This window comes from Oncorhynchus tshawytscha, unplaced genomic scaffold, assembly GCF_018296145.1.
Source record: "Oncorhynchus tshawytscha isolate Ot180627B unplaced genomic scaffold, Otsh_v2.0 Un_contig_418_pilon_pilon, whole genome shotgun sequence".
Taxonomy (NCBI): Eukaryota; Metazoa; Chordata; class Actinopteri; order Salmoniformes; family Salmonidae; genus Oncorhynchus; species Oncorhynchus tshawytscha.
In genome coordinates this window covers 35591-61297 of record NW_024608559.1, presented here as the reverse complement: position 1 = coordinate 61297, position 25707 = coordinate 35591, and the positions used below count along the sequence as shown (strand labels likewise).

Sequence of the window (25707 nt, the reverse complement as noted above, 5' to 3'; positions counted from 1 at the left end):
GTCCAGCTAGGTACCTAGTGGAGGACTGACTGACCCTCCTGCTAGACAGGAGTCCAGCTAGGTACCTAGTGGAGGACTGACTGACCCTCCTGCTAGATAGGAGTCCAGCTAGGTACCTAGTGGAGGACTGACTGACCCTCCTGCTAGATAGGAGTCCAGCTAGGTACCTAGTGGAGGACTGACTGACCCTCCTGTTAGAAGATCCACACGTCCAGGAGGCTGCAGAATGAGAGAGGCTGTTGGTTGGACCTTTCGTAAGACATTGCTCCAGCTCCCCAAGAAGGTTGATCATCCTGGAACATGACTCAGTTCCTTTTCTCAACACCATGTGAATGATGTCACGTGCCTTCTCTGCCCTCTCAGCTATCCCCCTTTTGTGAGTCCATTTCCTCATTTCCTTTAGACAGAGTGAGTTGTAATCCCATAAAGAATCTAAGGAAGGTCGTGGTGATGTGTATCTTTGACTAGCCTCACACAGTGACACTCAAAGTCAATCTTAAATGAATCATTATTTATTGTCAGTGAGCTGGAGAGGTTCCAACCAACTCAATGCACCATAGTACACATGTCAATCAGGGGCTATGCCTGGGGCAGCCCCAGCAGTTTTCTTATATATGGCTATACACAGACAAGTTAAATTTGCATGATTTAGCATAATTAATGAATCATTACTGTTTGCTTCATTCATGTGACCGACCAATACTGGTTCATAGCATTTGACAGACCAACACCTCACGAGACTTCTTCTCTCTAAGATGAGACCTTGAAACTAAGATATCTCGTTCTCAAACCAACGTCTGGCCTTACTGCCAAATTACAGCTACTGATAGTGAGGATTTCTACAGTCAGCCACTTAATGAACACACAAATTAGTTTACAGAACAGCACATGAATAAAACAGACATTTGTTAAAAGAATAGCACAAACAAACATTTCCCTTAAAATCATTTAAGTGTCTTTGTCCACAGACTAGGAGACAGGCCTCAGCATCTTCAGATTAGGTGAAGAAGTGTCTTTGTCCACAGACTAGGAGACAGGCCTCAGCATCTTCAGATTAGGTGAAGAAGTGTCTTTGTCCACAGACTAGGAGACAGGCCTCAGCATCTTCAGATTAGGTGAAGAAGTGTCTTTGTCCACAGACTAGGAGACAGGCCTCAGCATCTTCAGATTAGGTGAAGAGGTGTCTTTGTCCACAGACTAGGAGACAGGCCTCAGCATCTTCAGATTAGGTGAAGTGTCTTTGTCCACAGACTAGGAGACAGGCCTCAGCATCTTCAGATTAGGTGAAGTGTCTTTGTCCACAGACTAGGAGACAGGCCTCAGCATCTTCAGATTAGGTGAAGTGTCTTTGTCCACAGACTAGGAGACAGGCCTCAGCATCTTCAGATTAGGTGAAGTGTCTTTGTCCACAGACTAGGAGACAGGCCTCAGCATCTTCAGATTAGGTGCTACAAGACAGAGGATGGAGGAGAAGGGAAGAGGAGATCAGAAAGTATGGAGAAGAAGGAGGAGTGAGATACACCTGAGATAATGATGTGATGATGGTCCTATGATACACCTGAGATAATGATGTGATGATGATCCTATGATACACCTGAGATAATGATGTGATGATGATCCTATGATACACCTGAGATAATGATGTGATGATGATCCTATGATACACCTGAGATAATGATGTGATGATGATCCTATGATACACCTGAGATAATGATGTGATGATGATGTGATGATGATCCTATGATACACCTGAGATAATGATGTGATGATGATCCTATGATACACCTGAGATAATGATGTGATGATGATCCTATGATACACCTGAGATAATGATGTGATGATGATCCTATGATACACCTGAGATAATGATGTGATGATGGTCCTATGATACACCTGAGATAATGATGTGATGATGATCCTATGATACACCTGAGATAATGATGTGATGATGGTCCTGATATGCACCTGAGATAATGATGTGAATATGATCCTATGATACACCTGAGATAATGATGTGATGATGGTCCTAGATAATGATGTGATGATGGTCCTATGGTACACCTGAGATAATGATTTGATGATGGTCCTATGATAGAACTATAAAAATATACATTTATTACAGGCAGCAACACAAAAACATGCTTCCATTCTGAAAAAGACTCTCTTTGATCTGGGTAGCTATGTTTTTATTTGACCTATATTTAATCATTCCACATATTCAAGGGAGGGAGAAAAGAAACCGGTCTTACCTAGATTCTCTCAAGTACTTAACAAGATGGTGTTCATGTTCACTGAGAGCTTTGAGACAAGCTCCCATCACTTCTGGTCCTTTAGGGAGGACTGCGTTCAGTAGTTCTCTCATTCGCTCCTGTTCAGTTGTTTCAGCTTTTATTCTGGAGTACTCTTCATCACCAATCATGCTCTTTGACAACAGATCATCTGCTATTGGCATTGGGTTTTTGACTCCCTGAATGAGTTCAGACCTGTGTTTCTTCAGAAACTCCTCAGCAGGAATCCCAGAGAGTGTTAATGCTGAAGGGGGGTGAATTAAATGAATATGTCTTTAGGGTGAACAGCAGCTGTTTCTACATCTAACAGTCTCTCCAGTTAATCATTCATAGTCATGTCTTGTTTTGAGCTGACTCCAGGGTTGTCGTCAATTCATATTCAAGTCAGTCAAAATTAAACCAGTTTCTACAACCATTACGGATACTTTTTGGAATTTGTCGAACGGAACACGGCTTTGATTTTCTGAGCATAATGCGCAACCCAAATGGCGTTTTTTTGTGATAAAAGTCATATTTATTGAACAAAAAAAGATTTGTTGTGTAACTGGGAGTCTCGTGAGTGGAAACGTCTGAAGATTATCAAAGGTAAGCGATTCATTTTATTGCTTTTCTTACTTTCGTGACCAAGCTAACCAAGCTAATATAAGGCTAAGCTGTTGTAGCATTGAAAGCTACACTCAAAAAAGCTTGGATTTCTTTCGCTGTAAAATATATTTTCAAAATCTGACACGATAGGTGGATTAACAACAGACTAAGCTGTGTTTTGGTATATTTTACTTGTGATTGCATGATTCTAAATATTTTTAGTAATATTTATGCATTTGGCGCCCTGCAATTCAGCGGTTGTTTAGGAAAGTGATCCTGTACTCGGGATGCGTAGCGCAGAGAAGTTAAATTACGATACATAAATGGCTGGTTCTTTTTTCCTAACACCGTAGGTTTATGTACTTTGACGTAAAGCGGTCAAATTAGCACTCTATATTCGTTTTTGACCTTTAATCCCAGAAAAATGGCCATAACTCAAAAAGCATTGAGGCCTCGATGCCATCTTGTTCGGGGTCAACTGCACATTACGCCAAACCTATGCTCACCAAGTTTCGTCTTCGAAATCTTTTCCGTTCAGGAGAAAAGGCCACATCGTGATTGGTGATGTTTCCCTGACCCCACCTGCCTGATTCCATTCTGCCCCTGGTCCCTGACCCCGCCTGCCTGAAAACCAACATTTTGCTGTAATCCCTGAAACCGCCTGCCTGAAACCACTTAGATGACTTCCTGAAAGATCTGCCCCCACTCTGGCTGCCCCTGACCCTGACCCCGCCTTTTGACCACGTCTGGCTGCGTCCTGTCCCTGACCCCGCCATTTGCAACCACTATGGTGCCCCTTCCCTGACCATACGGCAAATGTCAAAATGACCACTCATGTATGTAAATGTGTTTGTTTTTTATTTTTGAATACATTTGCAAAAATGTCCCTATTTTTGCCTGTCATTATTATGGATGTCATTATGGGGTATTGTCCCTGACATTATGCCTGCCTGACCACTCTGGCTGGTCTGTCCCTGACCCCGCCTGCCTGACCACTCTGGCTGCCCCTGTCCCTGACCCCACCTGCCGACCTGTACCTTTAACCCACCTCTGGTTTACTGAGCCCTGCCTGCCTTGACCTGTCTTTGCCTTCCCCTGTTAAAATAAACACTGTTACTTGGACAGTCTGCATCTGGGTCTTACCTTGGTTCTGATAGTATTCATCTGAAAGATAAACAACATGAGGTTATATCACTCTAAATAACATCTGGTACAAAAGTACAAAGTGATGATTGACATGTGCTCCTACCTCGTGATACTATTTCTGTCCATACTATCCTCTCATCATCACTGAATAACTCCATCTCAATGTCAATCCCTGTTATTTTCACAATCGCCTTGAAAAAGCTTGGTGTGGTGTCTCTTTGTATGAGATGAATCCTCTGGAGGGAGAGAGAGAGACTGCTTTAGCAAGGTGAACATGTTTCCCATGCCAATAAAGCCATTTGAATTGAATTGAGAGAGAGAGAGAGAGTATTCATCTGAAAGATAAACAACATGAGGTTATATCACTCTAAATAACATCTGGTACAAAAGTACAAAGTGATGATTGACATGTGCTCCTACCTCGTGATACTATTTCTGTCCATACTATCCTCTCATCATCACTGAATAACTCCATCTCAATGTCAATCCCTGTTATTTTCACAATCGCCTTGAAAAAGCTTGGTGTGGTGTCTCTTTGTATGAGATGAATCCTCTGGAGGGAGAGAGAGAGAGACTGCTTTAGCAAGGTGAACATGTTTCCCATGCCAATAAAGCCATTTGAATTGAATTGAGAGAGAGAGAGAGAGAGAGAGAGAGACAATAAATAGAACTGTGACTTAAATGTCAGATTCATGTTCTTAGTCAACTAAAACTGTACCGGTGGATTGATGGCAGTAGAACAGGGAATGTTCAGTCTGAAGTAACTATTCAGTTTGAAGGACCGCTCTGGTCTTGTGATGGGAAACCTTTTAGACCCTTGAAACTTTGATTCCTGTTGTTCCACAGCCTGTGAAACGAGGCACGAAATACCCAGCCAGTCAATGTATAGTCTGATTCAAACATGATTCAGAAAACTCAAAAAGCGTTGAGGCCTCGACTCCATCTTGTTCGGGGCCAACTGCCCATTATGCCAAACCTATGCTCACCAAGTTTCGTCTTCGAAATCTTTTCCGTTAAGGAGAAAAGCAACACATTTATCTTCATTTAATGAGTGTCAACATAACTAACCAGAAGTTAGTTCAGGTCATCTCTATAATAATGGTACCTCACCTGTATCTGGCCGGGGTTACTGGGGAACAGGTATAGGCGTGGAATTAGTGTTTCCTTCATCACTGTCAGATAGAGCATCAGCTCACAGTGGACGTCTACGTTCCAAGACAATAATCTCAGTATCAGAGAGATAGCTGAGAACTTGGGATGGAGAATCTTAACATGGAATCTGGTGACCTCATGCACTTCCTCTAAAGACACTCCATGTTCCTCTACATGAAGAATCTTCATCTCATTCCTCAGGGAAGGGTTGGTCCCTGAACAACACAATAAAAAGGAGACAGAAAGACAAATATTGTATTATTCATTATTCTAAAAAAACACAAAGAATATGCAGTACCAGATCACAGTAAACTCAAACTCCCAGAATAGTTCATTAACTCAGGAAGTGAAACTCAGTTACATGGAAATGTCTTTCTGAATATTATTTCTACATGGTTTTACCTAAACAGACAAAGTGTGGCAGATGAACTTCCTCCAGTTCACCTAACTCCATAGTGATGTCCAGCAATGGACCACCTTGTGTGTACTGCATGTCTTTCAGAAGTTGACTGTAGGGTTCCCAGTTCCTGAAGTGATACTTCAGAATGACATCTCTCTCACACAGCCAGCGGAGCCCAGACACTGTGCACTCATAACTCCCTTTGGGTGTCCTGTGCCTGAGGGCAACAACAAGATATGGTAGAGAAGGTCAATGGTAAAATGGGGAGGATGAATTAGAAGACTATTCCCAAAGGTAATGGGGAAATACACTAGCAATTGGAATGAAATGTTAAAAGTAGTTATTTTACCTGAACATTGTCACTCCCTGGACAGTGGAAGTCAAGGGTTCAATCTGAAGCCAGTGTGTGGAGTCCTGAACAAGGACAAGCATGTCAGTAATACATATGGGGCCTGTTTCCTGGACACAGATTGAGTCTAGTGCTGGACTAAAAAGCATGCTCAATGGAAGTTTCAATAGAAAGTTCTTTAAGGTCCAGGACTAGACTTAATCTGTGTCTGGGAAACTGGCCCATTACCACAGTAACTCATCAAATATATTTATTCAATGTTACATGGAATGCTGGTGATTTATCAATTAAACTGTCTAATGACAAAATATGACAACAGCTAAAGTCCTGCATGCCTACAAGCAGAACACAGGACTGTCTATATCCCAGTGTGAATGGTTGGTCAGTACACACCTGGCTTTGAGACTGTGTTTATATTTATATATTTACAGTGCCTTGCAAAAGTATTCGGCCCCCTTGAACTTTGCGACCTTTTGCCACATTTCAGGCTTCAAACATAAAGATATAAAACTGTATTTTTTTGTGAAGAATCAACAACAAGTGGGACACAATCATGAAGTGGAATGACATTTATTGGATATTTCAAACTTTTTTAACAAATCAAAAACTGAAAAATTGGGCGTGCAAAATTATTCAGCCCCCTTAAGTTAATACTTTGTAGCGTCACCTTTTGCTGCGAATACAGCTGTAAGTCGCTTGGGGTATGTCTCTATCAGTTTTGCACATCGAGAGACCGAAATTTTTTCCCATTCCTCCTTGCAAAACAGCTCGAGCTCAGTGAGGTTGGATGGAGAGCATTTGTGAACAGCAGTTTTCAGTTCTTTCCACAGATTCTCGATTGGATTCAGGTCTGGACTTTGACTTGGCCATTCTAACACCTGGATATGTTTATTTTTTAACCATTCCATTGTAGATTTTGCTTTATGTTTTGGATCATTGTCCGTCCCAGTCTCAGGTCTTTTGCAGAATCCATCAGGTTTTCTTCCAGAATGGTCCTGTATTTGGCTCCATCCATCTTCCCATCAATTTTAACCATCTTCCCTGTCCCTGCTGAAGAAAAGCAGGCCCAAACCATGATGCTGCCACCACCATGTTTGACAGTGGGGATGGTGTGTTCAGGGTGATGAGCTGTGTTGCTTTTACGCCAAACATAACGTTTTGCATTGTTGCCAAAAAGTTCAATTTTGGTTTCATCTGACCAGAGCACCTTCTTCCACGTGTTTGGTTTGTCTCCCATGTGGCTTGTGGCAAACTTTAAACAACACTTTTTATGGATATCTTTAAGAAATGGCTTTCTTCTTGCCACTCTTCCATAAAGGCCAGATTTGTGCAATATACGACATTACGACGATATTGTTGTCCTATGGACAGAGTCTCCCACCTCAGCTGTAGATCTCTGCAGTTCATCCAGAGTGATCATGGGCCTCTTGGCTGAATCTCTGATCAGTCTTCTCCTTGTATGAGCTGAAAGTTTAGAGGGACGGCCAGGTCTTGGTAGATTTGCAGTGGTCTGATACTCCTTCCATTTCAATATTATCGCTTGCACAGTGCTCCTTGGGATGTTTAAAGCTTGGGAAATCTTTTTGTATCCAAATCCGGCTTTAAACTTCTTCACAACAGTATCTCGGACCTGCCTGGTGTGTTCCTTGTTCTTCATGATGCTCTCTGCGCTTTTAACGGACCTCTGAGACTATCACAGTGCAGGTGCATTTATATGGAGACTTGATTACACACAGGTGGATTGTATTTATCATCATTAGTCATTTAGGTCAACATTGGATCATTCAGAGATCCTCACTGAACTTCTGGAGAGAGTTTGCTGCACTGAAAGTAAAGGGGCTGAATAATTTTGCAATTTTTCAGTTTTTGATTTGTTAAAAAAGTTTGAAATATCCAATAAATGTCGTTCCACTTCATGATTGTGTCCCACTTGTTGTTGATTCTTCACAAAAAAATACAGTTTTATATCTTTATGTTTGAAGCCTGAAATGTGGCAAAAGGTCGCAAAGTTCAAGGGGGCCGAATACTTTCGCAAGGCACTGTATGTATTTATATATTTATGTTTATATTACTAAAGCAGAAAACAGGACTGTCTATATCCCAGGATGAATGGTTGGTCAGTACACACCTGGCTTTGAGACTGCTTTGAGACTGTGTTTATATTACTAAAGCAGGACACAGGACTGTCTATATCCCAGTATGAATGGTTGGTCAGTACACACCTGGCTTTGAGACTGTGTTTATATTACTAAAGCAGAACACAGGACTGTCTATATCCCAGTATGAATGGTTGGTCAGTACACACCTGGCTTTGAGACTGTGTCTGACTCCTGCAGGTATGTAAAAGTAAGAATTGACATTATGACTTACCTCAACATGGTCACAAGTCTTACAGCTCTGAGGAATCCCTGAAGTCAAAAGTAGTTATTTAAAATGGACAATCTCATGTAATAATGAATTAATAATCATTAAATAGAATTGTAATAAAAATGAATATAAGTGAGCAACAGTCTCAAAATGTACACTCATTAGCATACCATAATCTGACATTAGTGTTATATTAATTAATGTTTGTAGAAGCAGGAAACAACATCTGACCGTGTTTTGTAGATGTTATGATTTCTGGTAGATTAATGAGCTTTGTAGAGTCAGAAAATGATGATGTATGAGCAGCACCACAGATATTATGATGAGCAAGATGCCTGACTTCTCTCTCATACAGTCACACACAGTATCTGTGTCCATCTCTTAAAGGACCAAAAAACAGCAGAGAAGTTTAGCCTTGCTCTCCAACACTCTTAGTTGTTGTAGAAATTGACCCACTCTGCTGTTTACTTTGTGCATCTACGTCATATTGCTGACTCTACCTTTAAGTTTGTTTTGACCAAATAGATCATGATTGTGTTCCTTGCCTGGGACTCAAGTATAATGAACGCTTTAAAACTATTTTGAGTTAAAAACAATTAAATCAAATAACACTCACATTTCTCAGGTCCAGGCTTGATACAACTCTCTCCACCATGGTCTCTGGTGTCCTCAGGTCCAGGCTCGATACAACACTCTCCACCATGGTCTCTGGTGTCCTCAGGTCCAGGCTTGGTACAACTCTCTCCACCATGGTCTCTGGTGTCCTCAGGTCCAGGCTTGGTACAACTCTCTCCACCATGGTCTCTGGTGTCCTCAGGTCCAGGCTTGGTCCAACTCTCTCCACCATGGTCTCTGGTGTCCTCAGGTCCAGGCTTGGTCAACTCTCTCCACCATGGTCTCTGGTGTCCTAGACCAGGATCCAGGCTTTATACCAACATCTCTTCATAAGCAGGTACAAAGGGTTTAAACTGGTAGCTCCTGGTGGGGTGACAGGCTTGACACAACCTCTACCAGGTCTCTGCTGTTGGTAAAGCAGAAGGATAGACTGTGATTAAACTAAATACAACTTATAAAGGCTTTATATAACATACATACAGTCTTCATAAGCAGTACAAAGGGTGTATAAAGGGTGACAGGACAGCACCCTATGTAGGCTGCATTGCCTAAATGTGACATTGCCCACTATGTCACCTTCCATAAAGTCAATACTGATGGTGATATTTAACTAGGCACAGTCTAACTGTCTGTAGGTCCAACAGAACACATTAAAACACACCACTACTACTAATCTAACTGTCTGTAGGTCCAACAGAACACATTAAAACACACCACTACTACTAATCTAACTGTCTGTAGGTCCAACAGAACACATTAAAACACACCACTACTACTAATCTAATTGTAGAAATGATTCAAGAGGAAAACAAATGATAAAACATCGCTATGACTCACCTCTGAATGTGTTGGTCATCTATCTGACACAGGGTCAATGAGGTGTAGTCGGAGGAGTACATTATAAACCCAGGATAGAGGGGTTCAGTGAACGTGGTGTGTTCTGTGTGAAGGTGTGTCAGTGTACCAGAGGAGGACACACTATAGAAGGACAACGTACCAGCTGGCCAGTCCAGATACACTCCAACTCTGTCAGAATCAGGACAAGTATCTGATCGACTGTATCTGATGACTCCATTATGGTAAAAGTTATAAGCACTATCATAGCAGACTAAACACCAGGACTCCTTATTGTGTCTAATCCTACGGTCATCCTCCCGTCCCTTCCTCTTCATTCCTTTGTACGCCACACCAATGAAAGCCCCGTCACCATCCCTCTCCACCTCCCAGTAATAACGACCTCCAGATAAGCCTTCTCTGCAGAGAACTTGGGGATGATCCAATCTGTCTGGATGGTCTTCATAATGCTGGTCCTCCACCACCCGTGTCACCTTCCTGTTCCCCTCAGACAGTATCAGGTTTGGGTTTGCTGTATTTGGGTCCAGGGTGAGATGACAGGCATCTGTAGACAAAAGGAGAGTTTAATCAAACCACATCTTCATATAAAATGTTGTTTTGTAGGAACAGAACAAGTATTGATTAGTTACTATGTTACTATAGTTCTGAATATACAGTTAATTAGGATTGAAGAGACTTACATTTCCTCAGCCCTGATTTCAGCCTGCACTCTCCACCATGATCCACACTGTAGGAGAAACAGGTTATTGACTGACAAAGACCTAATAAAGCAGTCAACATTTAAACCATATTGTTGTGTTCTGGTGCACTACTAAGTTCATTACTACAGACATACAGGTATTATATCCTACCTACTGCATACAGAACAGAGTACAATTCATTACTAGAGACATACAGGTATTCTATCCTACCTACTGCATACAGGACGGAGTACAATTCATTACTAGAGACATACAGGTATTCTATCCTACCTACTGCATACAGAATAGAGTACAATTCATTACTAGAGACATACAGATATTATTATCCTACCTACTGCATACAGAACAGAGTACAATTCCAACAGGATATCAGAGATGCAGAAGAAGAGTATTCATGTGGTGATGATGTATGCTGTGTTGGAGTGCTCAGCCTGCTGGGTAAACTTCCCCTTAATTCTACCATCATGTCCTCATGTTACTGACCCTACTACACTACATATGACACAACCGCTGCTCACACTATTAGGACATCTATTCTGACTTACTTCAGCTTCATCAGTTTATATGTGGGATCCACCAGAGCAGCTGAAAGCAGTCCCCCTGCAGAGTCTCCTGGGTGATTGTAGCTCAGGTCCAGCTCTTTCAGGTGGGAGGGGTTTGACCTCAGAGCTGAAGACAGAGCAGCACAGCCCTCCTCTGTGACCAGACAGCCAGACAGCCTACAGAGAGACACAACAGCTGTCTAGGTTGATGTACTGGTGTCAATCATCTTGTAGGACACCCATACATTTGTCCATGACACAAACATTGTGATGAAATATTAGATTATTTGTTTAACTCAGCTCAGTACCGACCTGACTGAAACAGCTGTACTTACCCCAGTGTGTGTAGTTTACAGTCTGGATCCTCCAGTCCAGCAGACAGCAGTGTACAGCTGTACTGACTGACAGCCCCCAGTGTGTGTAGTTTACAGTCTGGGTCCTCCAGTCCAGCAGACAGCAGTGTAACTCCTGAGTCCTGCAGGTCATTGTCTCTCAGCTCCAGTTGTTTCAGTTGTGAGTTGGGTGAACTCAGGACTGAGGCCAGATCTGAACAGCAACCCTCTGTCAGACCACACTGACCCAGACTAGAGGGCAGAAGAGCACATGATTAACACATGTTTAAAACATCCACATAATAACTCATACTGAAGATATTTAACTCACACTAGTGTCTGTATGTTGCAGAGTGGACTGGTTAGTCCAACACAGAGCAGCTCCACTCCTCTGTCTCCCAGGTCATTGTAGCTGAGGTCCAGTTCTCTCAGGGGGGAGTTTGGTGTCTGCAGAGCTGAGGTCAGAGTCTCACAGGATTCATATGTGATTTTACAGTCAGCCAGTCTGGAGAGAGGAGATATGTCGATACACTGTTAAATCTACAAAGATGTAAGAATAATGTTATTCATTAAGACAATAACAGAAGGAAATGATTAAACAATGTTAAAAACATACACATACTTACTATATACAAAATATATAAACACACAGTGGATACTGAAGATTACGGACATATTCAATCAATCCTTATCCCAGTCTGCTGTTCCCACATGCTTCAAGAGGGCCACCATTCTCCCTGTTCCCAAGAAAGCTAAGGTAACTGAGCTAAACGACTACCGCCCCGTAGCACTCACTTCTGTCATCATGAAGTGCTTTGAGAGACTAGTCAAGGATCATATCACCTCCACCCTACCTGACACCCTTGACCCACTCCAATTTGCTTACCGCCCAAATAGGTCCAAAGACGATGCAATCGCAACCACACTGCACACTGCCCTAACCCATCTGGACAAGAGGAATACCTATGTGAGAATGCTGTTCATCGACTACAGCTCAGCATTTAACACCATAGTACCCTCCAAACTCGTCATGGGTCTCGACCCCGCCCTGTGCAACTGGGTACTGGACTTCCTGACGGGCCGATCCCAGGTGGTGAGGGTAGGCAACAACAGCTCCCCAATAACCTCACACTCAACGTCAACAAAACAAAGGAGATGATTGTGGACTTCAGGAAACAGCAGACGCAGCACCCCCCTATCCACATCGATGGAACAGTATTGGAGAGGGTAGTAAGTTAAGTTCCTCGGCGTACACATCATGGACAAACTGAATTGGTCCACTCACACAGACAGCGTCGTGAAGAAGGTGTAGCAGCGCCTCTTCAACCTCAGGAGGCTGAAGAAATTCGGCTTGTCACCAAAAGCACTCACAAACTTCTACAGATGCACAATCGAGAGCATCCTGTCGGGCTGTATCACCGCCTGGTACGGCAACTGCTCCGCCCACAACCGTAAGGCTCTCCAGAGGGTAGTGAGGTCTGCACAACGCATCACCAGGGGCAAACTACCTGCCCTCCAGGACACCTACACAACCCGATGTCACAGGAAGGCCATTAAGATCATCAAGGACAACAACCACCCGAGTCACTGCCTGTTCACCCCACTATCATCCAGAAGGCGAGGTCTGTACAGGTGCATCAAAGCAGGGACCGAGAGACTGAAAAACAGCTTCTATCTCAAGGCCATCAGACTGTTAAACCGCCACCACTAACATTGAGTGGCTGCTGCCAACACACTGACTCAACTCCAGCCACTTTAATAATGGGAATTGATGGAAATTGATGTAAAATATATCACTAGCCACTTTAAACAATGCTACTTAATATAATGCTTACATACCCTGCATTACTCATTGCATATGTATAAACTGTACTCGATACCATCTACTGCATCTTTATGTAATACATGTATCACTAGCCCCTTTAAACTAGGCCACTTTGTTTACATACCCAACATTACTCATCTCATATGTATATACTGTACTCAATACCATCTACTGCATCTTGCCTATGCCGTTCTGTACCATCACTCATTCATATATCTTTATGTACATATTCTTTATCCCTTTACACTTGTGTGTATAAGGTAGTAGTTTTGGAATTGTTAGGTTAGATTACTCGTTGGTTATTACTGCATTGTCGGAACTAGAAGCACAAGCATTTCGCTACACTCGCATTAACATCTGCTATCCATGTGTTTGTGACAAATACATTTGATTTGATTTGAGATATTGAACTCACACTAGTGTCTGTATGTTGCAGAGTGGACTGGTTAGTCCAACACAGAGCAGCTCCACTCCTCTGTCTCCCAGGTCATTGTTGCTGAGGTTCAGTTCTCTCAAGGGGGAGTTTGGTGTCTGCAGAGCTGAGGTCAGAGTCTCACAGGATTCATGTGTGATTTTACAGTCAACCAGTCTGGAGAGAGGAGATATGTCGATTAGAGGTCGGCCGATTAATTTAGGGCCGATTTCAAGTTTTCATAATCGGTAATCAGCATTTTTGGATGCCGATTATGGCCGATTAAATTGCAATCCATAAGGAGACTGCGTGGCAGGCTGACCACCTGTTATGCAAGTGCAGCATCAAAAGGACCTTGTTGCTGCAAGGAGCCAAGGTAAGTTGCTAGCTAGCATTAAACTTACCTTATAAAAAACAATCTTCACATGATCACTAGTTAACTACACATGGTTGATGATATTACTAGGTTAGGCGTTGCATATAATCAATGCGGTGCCTTATAATTTATCATCGAATCACAGCCTACTTCGCCAAACGGCTGATTTAACAAAAGCGCATTGCCGAAAAAAGCACAATCGTTGCACAAATGTACCATAAACATCAATGCCTTTCTTAATCAATACACACAAGTATATATATTTTTTAAACCTGCATATTTAGTTGAAAGAAATTCATGTTAGCGGGCAATATTAACCTGGGAAATTGAGTCATTTCTCTTGCGTCAGGGTATATGCAGCAGTTTGGGCCGCCTGGCTCGTTGCGAACTGTGTGAAGACCATTTCTTCCTAACGAAGACCGGAATGAATTTGCCCAAGTTTGACATAATCATGACATAACATTGAAGGTTGTGCCAGAGTCTCACAGGATTCATGTGTGATTTTACAGTAGGATGTAACAGCAATATTTAGACTTAGGGATGTCACCCGTTCGATAAACTGCGGAACGGTTCCGGATATCACTGAAAGAATAAACGTTTTGTTTTCGAAATGATAGTTTCCAGATTTGACCATATTAAATGACCAAAGGCTCGTATTTCTGTGTTTATTATATTATAATTAAGTCTATGATTTGATATTTGATAGAGCAGTCTGACTGAGCGTTGGTAGGCAGCAGCAGGCTCGTAAGCATTCATTCAAACAGCCCTTTACTCCGTTTCCCAGCAGCTCTTAGCAATGCTTGACGCTGTTTATGACTTCAAGCCTATCAACTCCTGAGATCAGGCTGGCGATACTAAAGTGCCTATAAGAACATCCAATAGTCAGAGGTATATGAAATACAAATGGTATAGAGAGAAATAGTCGACGCGTCATAATTCCTTTGCGGCTGAACTCGAAAGGGGTTCCTTCATTATTTTACCGTTCGTGTCTTCCATAGAGAATGTCTTGATCTACTTCAAATACGGTCTGTGTTTTGTGCTTAAAACGCCTCTGAGTTTTGATAGTCGTGTAAATCTCGCTAGGATAAGGTAACGTTTGTCAACATATTTTCAGAAATCCACTCTACAATTTGTTTTTAAATCTTCGCTAATATTTAGCCAATATTGATCAGAGTTACCTTGTCCTATGGATATCTACAGTTATTAAATTGGCAAGGTGGTGTAAACCTACACGAAACACAGACCTGATTTGAAGGGAATCTAAAAATATCCTATGGAATATATGAATGAAAGAACAAATTTCAGATTTTGCTGGAAGGTGTCATGGGATTTATGACTCACACTTTGGTAGTCAATACATACCATGTCCATTATTAAAATAGGATTTCCTGCATATAGAAATTACAGTTGTTTTCAACATTCATCACAGGTAACTTCAACTCTAGTTTTATTATTCAATCAGTTGAGAGTATTTGTGTCTCCGAAGCAGACTCTTCAGTATCCCTGTCACTTCAGAGAGATGTGTGTGTGTACGATTATATTAATTTTACAGACAGCAGAGAAAAGCAGAGCACCAGTGTGGGACAATGACATTGAATTGGCAACAGGGAAAGCAAGGTGTCTAATTTGTGATAATTGTCATTATTAAAAATATATTTAAAAAAATACAAAATCGTCCAATTAATCGGTTTCGGCATTTTTTGGTCCTCCAATATTCGGTATCGGCGTAAAAATCATAATCGGTTGACCACTAATGTCGATACACTGTTAAATATTCAACGCTTTAAGAATAATGAGATACATTAAGACAATAACAAAAGGACACATGATTCACCAATGCTAAAAACATACTATCTCACTCAAGATATTCAACCTTAGTTTGATATATTTATCACATTGATGTATGCTTCTGCATATTTACCAAGATATTCAAATAATGTCAAACATACACATACTAACTAAATACAAACTATATAAACACACAGTAGATACGGAAGATATTTTACTCACACTAGTGTCTGTATGTTGCATAGTGGACTGGTTAGTCCAACACAGAGCAGCTCTACTCCTCTGTCTCCCAGGTCATTGTCGCTGAGGTCCAGTTCTCTCAGGGGGGAGTTTGGTGTCTGCAGAGCTGAGGCCAGAGTCTCACAGGATTTATATGTGAGTTTACAGCGATCCAGTCTGGAGAGAGGAGATAATCAGTTAGATATACAAATCCTTCATTATAATGATACTGTATACATCAACTCAATAACAGAACTTACAGTGCTCTCTTGCAGGTTTTCACTACGGGCAGCAACCTCTGATAACCTTTCTCTGATGTGTTGTATGTCTTCAGGTCAAACTCCTCCAGCACCTCCTCTGACATCAGTAACAGGTAGGCCAGGGCTGAACATTGGTCAGGTTTTAGTCTTGTTTCTGAAAGAGTTCCTGAATGCAGGGAGGTCTGCATGTCTTCAACTAGAGAGTTGGCACCAAGTTCATTCAGACAGTGGAACAAGTTGATGATCCTTTCTGGTGAGGATTCCTCCTTGATCTTGTCTGAAAGGTACCTGACTGTTCTCTCAACTGTTTCCTCATTGGTCTGTGTTGTACTTCCTGTCTGTGTCAGAAGGCCTCGTAACAGATTCTGATTGGACTCCAGTGAGAGACCCAGAAGGAAGCGGAGGAACAGGTCCAGGTGTCCATCACTCTTCAAGGCCTGGTCCACTGCTCTCCTGTGTAAGTCAGACAACTGGATTGACTCCTTCTCTTTATCATCACTAGTGGGGGAGAAAACATTTTCCTTCTTGTCCAGACATGATTCTAAAGCATGCACTGCTGCTAGAAACTCCTGAATGCTCAGATGCACAAAGCTGTAGACCTTGTCTTGGTACAGCCCAGATTCTTCTTTAAAGATCTCTGTACACAATGCTGAGTACTCTGATGCCTCTGTGACATCAAGGCCACACTCTCTCAGGTCCTCCTCATAGAAGATCAGGTTGCCCTTCTGCAGCTGTTGGAAAGCCAGCTTTGCCAGTTTCAGGATAATCTCTTTGTCTGACTGAGACAGTTCCTTTGCGTTTGTCTCTGTGGCTTTGTGGTACTTCTTGTTCTTCGCAATGATTTGGATGAGAATGAAGTGTGAGTACATCTGGGTCAGAGTTTTGGGGACTTCATCATTCTCTGCCTCTTTCAGCATCATCTCAAGGACAGTGGCTGATATCCAACAGAAGACTGGCATGTGGCACATGATGTGGAGGCTCCTTGATGTCTTCATGTGTTTGATGATTTCATTGGCCAGTTTCTGATCTGTGATTTTCTTCCTGAAGTACTCCTTCTTCTGTGGATCATTGAACCCTCGTACCTCTGTCATCTGGTCAACACACTCAGGAGGGATCTGATTGGCTGCTGCAGGTCGTGAAGTTATCCAGAGTAGAGCAGAGGGAAGCAAATTCCCCTTGATGAGGTTTGTCAGCAGCACGTCCACTGAGGTTGGCTTCGTGACATCACAGCACTTCTCATTGTTTTTGAAGTCTAGAGGAAGTCGACACTCATCCAGACCATCAAAAATGAAAACAGTTTTTGTTTCACCATCTTCAATGCTGTCAATTTCTTTCAGCTCTGAGAAGTAGTGGGAAAGAAGTTGCATCAGACTGTATTGGTCCTTTTTCAGGTTCAGATCACGGAAAGGAAGAGGAAGCATGAAATGAACGTCCTGATTTGCTTTTCCCTCTGCCCAGTTAAGGATGACCTTCTGCACAGAGACTGTTTTTCCAATGCCAGCGATTCCTTTGGTCAGCACAGTTCTGATAGGTTTGTCTTGTCCAGGTAAAGGCTTGAAGATGTCGTTGCATTTGATTGGTGTCTCTTGTGTGGTTCGTTTCTTGGATGCCATCTCTATCTGTCTAACCTCATGTTCATTACTGACCCCTCCACTTCCACCCTCTGTGATGTAGAGGTCTGTGTAGATGTCCTTGAACAAACTTTGATTTCCATGGTGTCCAATTCCTTCAGATATGTGTTGATACTTGTGTTTCAGTTTAGCCTTAACATCTTGTTGGACTGTCAGCAGAGTTTGACCTGTAGGAAAACAATGAGAGTTGGGACTCATAAGTTTGTGTGTGTGTTTTATAAGGGCCTTTGTACCGTTATTTGTGATATTGTATGAAACACAGTCTTACTTCTTCTGTCCAGAAGGTTGTGTGTGATCTTTAATACATCCTCACTGTCCAAACTCTCCACTTCATTATTGTCATCTGGTAATGGTTCCTGGCTGAAAGCAGGTGGCTGATCACTCTTCATTGATAGCAGGCTGGTTGTAGGTGACTCTGCTCTGGGCTTCTGGACACTGAACAAAACAGGAGACAGATCACCTCATCAATATCACATCAATACCTAATCTACTTCCTTTTAACAACTGTATAATGGAACTTCTAGAAGTCCTGATGTTTCTTCATTAAAGCTACAGTCTGCAATTGGTAAATCCATTTTTGGCCTTTTAAATGAATGATGTACAGTCATGGCCAAAAGTTTTGAGAATGAATATTAATTTTATACTCTGTTATGAAGAGTGATCAGATGATTTTCAAAGCCCCTCTTGCAAATGAACTGAATCCCCAAAAAACATTTCCACTGCATTTCAGCCCTGCCGGGACCAGCTGACATCATGTCAGTGATTCTCTTCTTAACACAGACAGGTGCGAGTGTTGATGCGGATAAGGCTGTAGATCACTCTGTCATGCTGATTGAGTTCGAATAACAGACTGGAAGCTTCAAAAGGAGGGTTGTGCTTGGAATCATTGTTCTTCTTCTGTCAACCATGGTTACCTGCAAGGAAACACGTGCTGTCATCATTGCTTTGCACAAAAAAAGGGATTCACGGGCAAGGATATTGCTGCCAGTAAGATCGCACCTAAATCAACCATTTATTGGATCATCAAGAGCTTCAAGCAGAGCGGTTAAATTGTTGTGAATGAAGGCTTCAGGGCTCCCAAAGTCCAGCAAGCGCCAGGACCGTCTCCTAAAGTTGATTCAGCTGCAGAATTGGGGCACCACCAGTACAGAGTTTGCTCAGGAATGGCAGCAGGCAGGTGTGGGTGCATCTGCACGCACAGTGAGGTGAAGACTTTTGGAGGATGGCCTGGTGTCAAGAAGGGCAGCAAAGAAGCCACTTCTCTCCAGGAAAGAAAGTCAGGGACAGACTGATATTCTGCAAAAGGTACAGGGATTGGACTGCTGAGGGCTGGGGTAAAGTCATTTTCTCTGATGAATCCCCTTTCCGATTGTTTGGGCATCCAGAAAAAAATTTGTCCAGAGAAGACAAGGTGAATCGCTACCATCAGTTCTGTGTCATGCCAACAGTAAAGCATCCTGAGACCATTCATGTGTGGGGTTGCTTCTCAGCCAAGGGAGTGGGCTCATTCACAATTTTGCCTAAGAACACAGCAATGAATAAAGAATGGTACCAGCACATTCTCTGAGAGCAACTTCTCCCAACCATCCAGAAACAGTTTGGTGATGAAACCATGCCTTTTCCAGCATGATGGAGCACCTTACCATTAGGCAAAAGTGATAACTAAGTGGCTATGGGAAGAAAAAAAAGATCACTATTTTGGGTCCATGGCCAGGAAACTCCCCAGACCTTAATCCCATTGAGAACTTCTGGTCAATCCTCAACAGGTGGGTGGACAAACAAAACCCACTAATTCTGACAAACTCCAAGCATTGATTATGCGAGAATAGGCTGCCATCAGTCAGGATGTGGTCCAGAAGTTAATTGACAACATGCCAGGGCGGAATGCAGAGGTCTTGAAAAAAGAGGGGTCAACACTACAAATATTGACTCTTTGCATCAACTTCATGTAATTGTCAATAAAAGCCTTTGACACTTATGAAATGCTTGTAATTATACTTCAGTATTCCATAGTAACATCTGACAAAAATATCTAAAGACACTGAGTTACAGACTTTGTGAAAACTAATATTTGTGTCATTCTCAAAACTTGTGGCCACGACTGTAGACCTACATTTGATATAATTTGGGAACACTTTTCCCTTTAGTTTTATATCTTTAAGAGAAATGTATATTTTACATTTAATCTCTTACCACTTAGAACTGGTGTCTTGACTCATTTTAGAGTCAGTGGTCCCCTCCTTTCTTTCCCCAGAGAGACTCATTTTAGAGGCAGTGGTCCCCTCCTCTCTCTCCCCAGAGAGACTCATTTTAGAGGCAGTGGTCCCCTCCTCTCTCTCCCCAGAGAGACTCATTTTAGAGGCAGTGGTCCCCTCCTCTTCTCCCCAGAGAGACTCATTTTAGAGGCCACTATGTTCCTCTCTCCCCAGAGAGACTCATATTAGATGTAAGTCAAAACTCACTCAGCTATTAAGAAGAAACAGAACAGTCAATATTCTGTTGTTGAAGACCATTAACAATGACAACATATTTACTTCTGTGGTCAAAGATTCAATCAGTCCACTATTTATTAAACATACACAGTCCACTATGTTATTAAAGATACACAGTCCACTATGTTATTAAACATACACAGTCCACTATGTTATTAAAAGATACAATCCACTACACAGTCCACTATGTCCACTATTTATTAAAGATACACAGTCCACTATGTTATTAAAGAACATACACAGTCCACTATGTTATTAAGATACACAGTCCACTATGTTATTAAAGATACACAGTCCACTATGTTATTAAAGTTATACACAGTCCACTATGTTATTCATTTGATTTGACTTGGATCCTTATTAGCTGACATTTGTCAACAAAAAATGGAATTACTAAATTGCTACGTTATTTGATCTAATAGAAGTTTCGTAATGGTTAGGTTGTTACGAGGGGAAAAAACGACTTTATATTGGAGTTGTGCCTGTTGCCATAGAGATGGAGGACTCATCATGGATATAATCTGTTTTAGAACGGACTGTGCTTGAGGCCTACAACCATTTTAAAGTAGTCAACTGGGTGGGGATTCCTATGAGTTGAGTTTCCTATGAGTTTTAACAGTTTTTATAGAAGGAAAAAAAATAAACTGAACATTAATTATGATGGTTTTATTTTATTTTTGTTTTGGAATCAATGATTATAGTTTTAGTTTTTCAAATGGAGGAAAATGTACCCGTTTTTAATATGATAACTGTCACACCCTGACCATAGTTTGCTTTGTATGGTCTATGTTTTGGTTGGTCAGGGTGTGATCTGAGTGGGCATTCTATGTTGGATGTCTAGTTTGTCTGTTTCTGTGTTTGGGCCTGATATGGTTCTCAATCAGAGGCAGGTGTTAGTCATTGTCTCTGATTGGGAGCCATATTTAGGTAGCCTGTTTTGTGTTGGGTTTTGTGGGTGATTGTTCCTGTCTTTGTTACACCAGATAGGGCTGTTTTCGGTAATTCACATTTCTTGTTTTGTTCATTTATCATATTCATTAAAGATGTAGCACAATAACCACGCTGCGTTTTGGTCCGCCTCTCCTTCAACAGAAGGAAGCCGTGACAATAACTGATGAACAATGGGACCCACCCCGGTTGGTAATTCAACCATGCTTATTACAAGTTTAGCCGCTAGACTAATTTACCAATCTAAAAACATGTAGCTAACATGGGCTAATAGACTGACTGCTGATGCTCAACCACATTTACAAACTGCACCATGTGTTTTCTATTATTCTAACGGTCAACAGGATGTTGAGATCCAGACTGAGTTCCAAAACAATGTTTTTATTATTATTGGTTGCGGGCCACCAGTTGCCCATCCCTGGTTTAGTGAATAGACCCATGCACTGCTGGAGTTCACTTGAGTTGCGATCAGTTTATCTCGCCCGGCGCACCGGGGTTTTCATTCTGAGAAAAGTTGTGCTGATGATTCAACCCGGGGTTCACAACGCGCATAGATGAGCCGGTGACGTTATATCGAGCGCATCTGCAGTTCGCCAAACGGACCACCGCCTTCCTGATCTGTCACCAGAAAGCTTTAAACTTAATATTTGATTTAGCCCTACATTTAAATAGTTTATATGCACATTGTTGAACGTCACATTTACTTGACGAGACAGACTATTTTACTTATTGACAGGTATAAATTGCGAGGCACGTCTTCTTTCAGGAAGTGAAAGTGAGCCAGTTTCCTCAGATAATCACCTTAATGTGCTGTCATTCACCGACAACAATAATACCATACCTCATAGCCCTGTAGCCTATAACAATAATACCATACCTCATAGCCCTGTAGCCTATAACAATAATACCATACCTCATAGCCCTGTAGCCTAAAACAATAATACCATACCTCATAGCCCTGTAGCCTAAAAATCAATAATACCAAATACCATTTTTCTTCTAGATAACCTGTAAATATTTCCTGCCTAAAAACAATAATACCATACCTCATAAAGAGCCCTGGTTTACAGCCTCAAAACAACGATTACCTGCAGATAAATCAAACCTGAAGAGGGTGAATTGATTAGGCTAATCACTATGAATCAACAACAATGAAAATCAAAACTTTTGTATTTTCTATGTAAATTTTAGGACGTTGCCAGTTCAAAAAAACTTGAACTCGAGATTTACCATTTGGAGATTGCAGCGTTTCCCGCAACCATATGATTGGTCGGGTAAGCTATTGCGTCATCACACTCCCTCATCTGATTGGTCGGGTAGGCTAATACGTCATCACACTCCCTCATCTGATTGGTCGGGTAGGCGGTCCTTCTGACTTCATGGATGTGGTAACTAGTGAGCAAAGCAGATCACCACCTTTCTGAGTTTATCAACTTAATGTCGCATTCAAAACCACAGGGATCTCGGTAAAGAACTAAATCTGACTGGGAAAAATCGATTTGAACCGTCCTCTTTCTCGAGAGCTGACATCGTATTTTTCAGAGCTCCCAGTTGTTCCCAGTTGTTGTGATCGAGGCATAAACTTTTCACATAAGCCCTTCATTTAGTTTCAAAACCCATTGCCGCACGTCACTTTTACTTGCCCGAATTGACGAGAATTACTTTTATTTTTCAAAGAAACTAGTTTACGTGACACACGTCTTTCTCCGGGAAGTGAAAGAGCGCAAAGACAATAATCACGGTCATGTGCAGTCAATCGCCCATACCCTACCTCCCTCATAGCCCTGTAGACTATAATATAACATTGATTCATATTGACTAGGCTGATCAATATGAATCAGCATCAATGAAAGGAAGCCTAAAATAATCATTATTGAAAGTTGAAATCAGAATTGTAATAATTTAACAATTTTGTGGATGTCTTACCCCTCTCTGTGCGATGGCCTAACTTCTCCGAACCACTTGTCTACATACAATTGTAAAACAACGGTACAGTACAAACCTTAGAAACATTTTTCTTCTACCGATATTGTCCATTTCTTCCTTCACTTCCTCATAAATGTACTTCCTATTTCAACACAGTGGGCTGGTTCAACATGTATACGTTTATATTATATATTCACATTTATGTCATGTAACGTTTTCATACACTTAATGCCAGAATTCAGCCCATAAATTCATATTCTATCTGGTAAAAGTGCATTTTGTATTATTTTATATCAGGATTTGATTGAGTGATGTTTTGCAGTGGTACCAGCAGAGGGCAGTGTGACAACAACCAGGTTCGGCAGAAGGACGCAAGACGGTCATATCTGTGTTGTTATGGTAACATGATAGGATAATTAACCAATGACAGACAATGATTCTGCAAACCCTCCCCCCAAAAATAATGATTATAATGTATAGCATATGAAGTTAAAAATAGACTATTTCTAATGTGAAGTTACATTGAACTAATCACACTAATCAAAGACACATTCACACACAGAGACCAACACACATTCAGAGATAGATATGCACAGACAGATACATTCCATTCATTTTCCTGTCATTTATTGAAAATGTATTTGACAGAGGTACTTCACATCAATCATAATTTCTGTAAATGTGACAGATTTAGCCAGCTAGCTAGTTTAACTGTAGTCCCTGGGCAGGTAGATCAACGTAGGTTGAACAGCTCCTTATATGTCCTTCAGACACTCTCAAGTCATTGGTAAATGAGTGACAGGTTACACAGCTCCTTATATGTCCTTCAGACACTCTCAAGTCATTGGTAAAGGGGTGACAGGTTAACAGCTCCTTATATGTCCTTCAGACACTCTCAAGTCATTGGTGAAGGGGTGACAGGTTAACAGCTCCTTATATGTCCTTCAGACACTCTCAAGTCATTGGTAAAGGGGTGACAGGTTAACAGCTCCTTATATGTCCTTCAGACACTCTCAAGTCATTGGTAAAGGGGTGACAGGTTAACAGCTCCTTATGTCTGTCAATGGTCAATGTGTTCCAGACATGAGGCTCTCACTGAGAAAAATGCTGATAGACTGAGGTGGTTGTGTTGATATTCAGCCTCTCTCATGAACCTCTAACAGGCCAATACTGTATAGTATATTCATCAAATACATTTCTGTGGTTTTAAATTGAATGCCAAATTCTCAGAGCCAGTTTCCCAGACACATTCACAGTGAGTATGCAAATACAGTAGGTACATTCCAATAACATCACAATACACATTTACAATATATATATAATACATGTTTACAATCTCCTCCAATAGGGTGTAATTTCAGATGTTAGTCCTAGATTCTCCTCATCTCCTCCAATAGGGTGTAATTTCAGATGTTAGTCCTAGATTCTCATCATCTCCTCCAATAGGGTGTAATTTCAGATGTTAGTCCTAGATTCTCCTCATCTCCTCCAATAGGGTGTCATTTCAGATGTTAGTCCTAGATTCTCCTCATCTCATCCAATAGGGTGTCATTTCAGATGGTATTCCTAGATTCTCCTCATCTCCTCCAATAGGGTGTCATTTCAGATGTTAGTCCTAGATTCTCCTCATCTCATCCAATAGGGTGTCATTTCAGATGGTATTCCTAGACTCCCCTCATCTCATCCAATAGGGTGTCATTTCAGATGTTAGTCCTAGATTCTCCTCATCTCCTCCAATAGGGTGTCTTTTCAGATGGTAATCCTAGACTCCCCTCATCTCCTCCAATAGGGTGTCATTTCAGATGGTAATCCTAGACTCCCCTCATCTCCTCCAATAGGGTGTCATTTCAGATGGTATTCCTAGACTCCCCTCATCTCATCCAATAGGGTGTCATTTCAGATGTTAGTCCTAGATTCTCCTCATCTCATTCAATAGGGTGTCATTTCAGATGTTAGTCCTAGATTCTCCTCATCTCCTCCAATAGGGTGTCTTTTCAGATGGTAATCCTAGACTCCCCTCATCTCCTCCAATAGGGTGTCATTTCAGATGGTAATCCTAGACTCCCCTCATCTCCTCCAATAGGGTGTCATTTCAGATGGTATTCCTAGACTCCCCTCATCTCATCCAATAGGGTGTCATTTCAGATGTTAGTCCTAGATTCTCCTCATCTCATCCAATAGGGTGTCATTTCAGATGTTAGTCCTAGATTCTCCTCATCTCCTCCAATAGGGTGTAATTTCAGATGGTAATCCTAGACTCCCCTCATCTCATCCAATAGGGTGTCATTTCAGATGGTAATCCTAGACTCCCCTCATCTCCTCCAATAGGGTGTCATTTCAGATGGTAATCCTAGTCTCCCCTCATCTCCTCCAATAGGGTGTCATTTCAGATGGAAGTCCGTTTTCTAATACTCATACTAACCACACTAACCGTACTATTTGTGACGTGATTTGAGTATATAGTATGCTAATTGGTCATAATATGATATAGTTTAGTA

The 25707-nt window shown here is 41.6% G+C and overlaps 1 protein-coding gene across 1 annotated transcript; it reads right to left on the bottom strand.

Annotated features, from left to right (window-relative positions):
* Nucleotides 1–496: 496 nt before the first annotated feature.
* On the bottom strand, nucleotides 497–20192 carry LOC112241888 (NACHT, LRR and PYD domains-containing protein 5). Its single transcript, XM_042313360.1, has 19 exons — nucleotides 20037–20192; nucleotides 18112–18278; nucleotides 16213–18010; nucleotides 15956–16129; nucleotides 13573–13746; nucleotides 11664–11837; nucleotides 11004–11177; nucleotides 10438–10484; nucleotides 9740–10301; nucleotides 8904–9139; nucleotides 8291–8328; nucleotides 5921–5985; nucleotides 5574–5788; nucleotides 5130–5386; nucleotides 4738–4866; nucleotides 4440–4572; nucleotides 4017–4037; nucleotides 2250–2532; nucleotides 497–1448 (listed from the first exon to the last, which is right to left on the bottom strand). Exons 1-19 carry the CDS (start codon nucleotides 20150–20152, stop codon nucleotides 1442–1444), a joined length of 4770 nt encoding a protein of 1589 aa, XP_042169294.1. The 5' UTR covers nucleotides 20153–20192; the 3' UTR covers nucleotides 497–1441.
* Between the last annotated feature and the right edge of the window lie 5515 nt (nucleotides 20193–25707).

Coding starts and splice junctions, on each gene's coding strand:
- LOC112241888 (XM_042313360.1), bottom strand. CDS start 20,152: ATGAGTCTCTCTGGGGAGAGAGAGGAGGGGACCACTGCCTCTAAAATG. Junction 18,279..20,036: donor CAAGACACCAGTTCTAAGTG/GTAAGAGATTAA, acceptor TGTTTTGTTCAG/TGTCCAGAAGCCCAGAGCAG. Junction 11,838..13,572: donor TGCAACATACAGACACTAGT/GTGAGTTCAATA, acceptor TCCTCTCTCCAG/ACTGGCTGACTGTAAAATCA.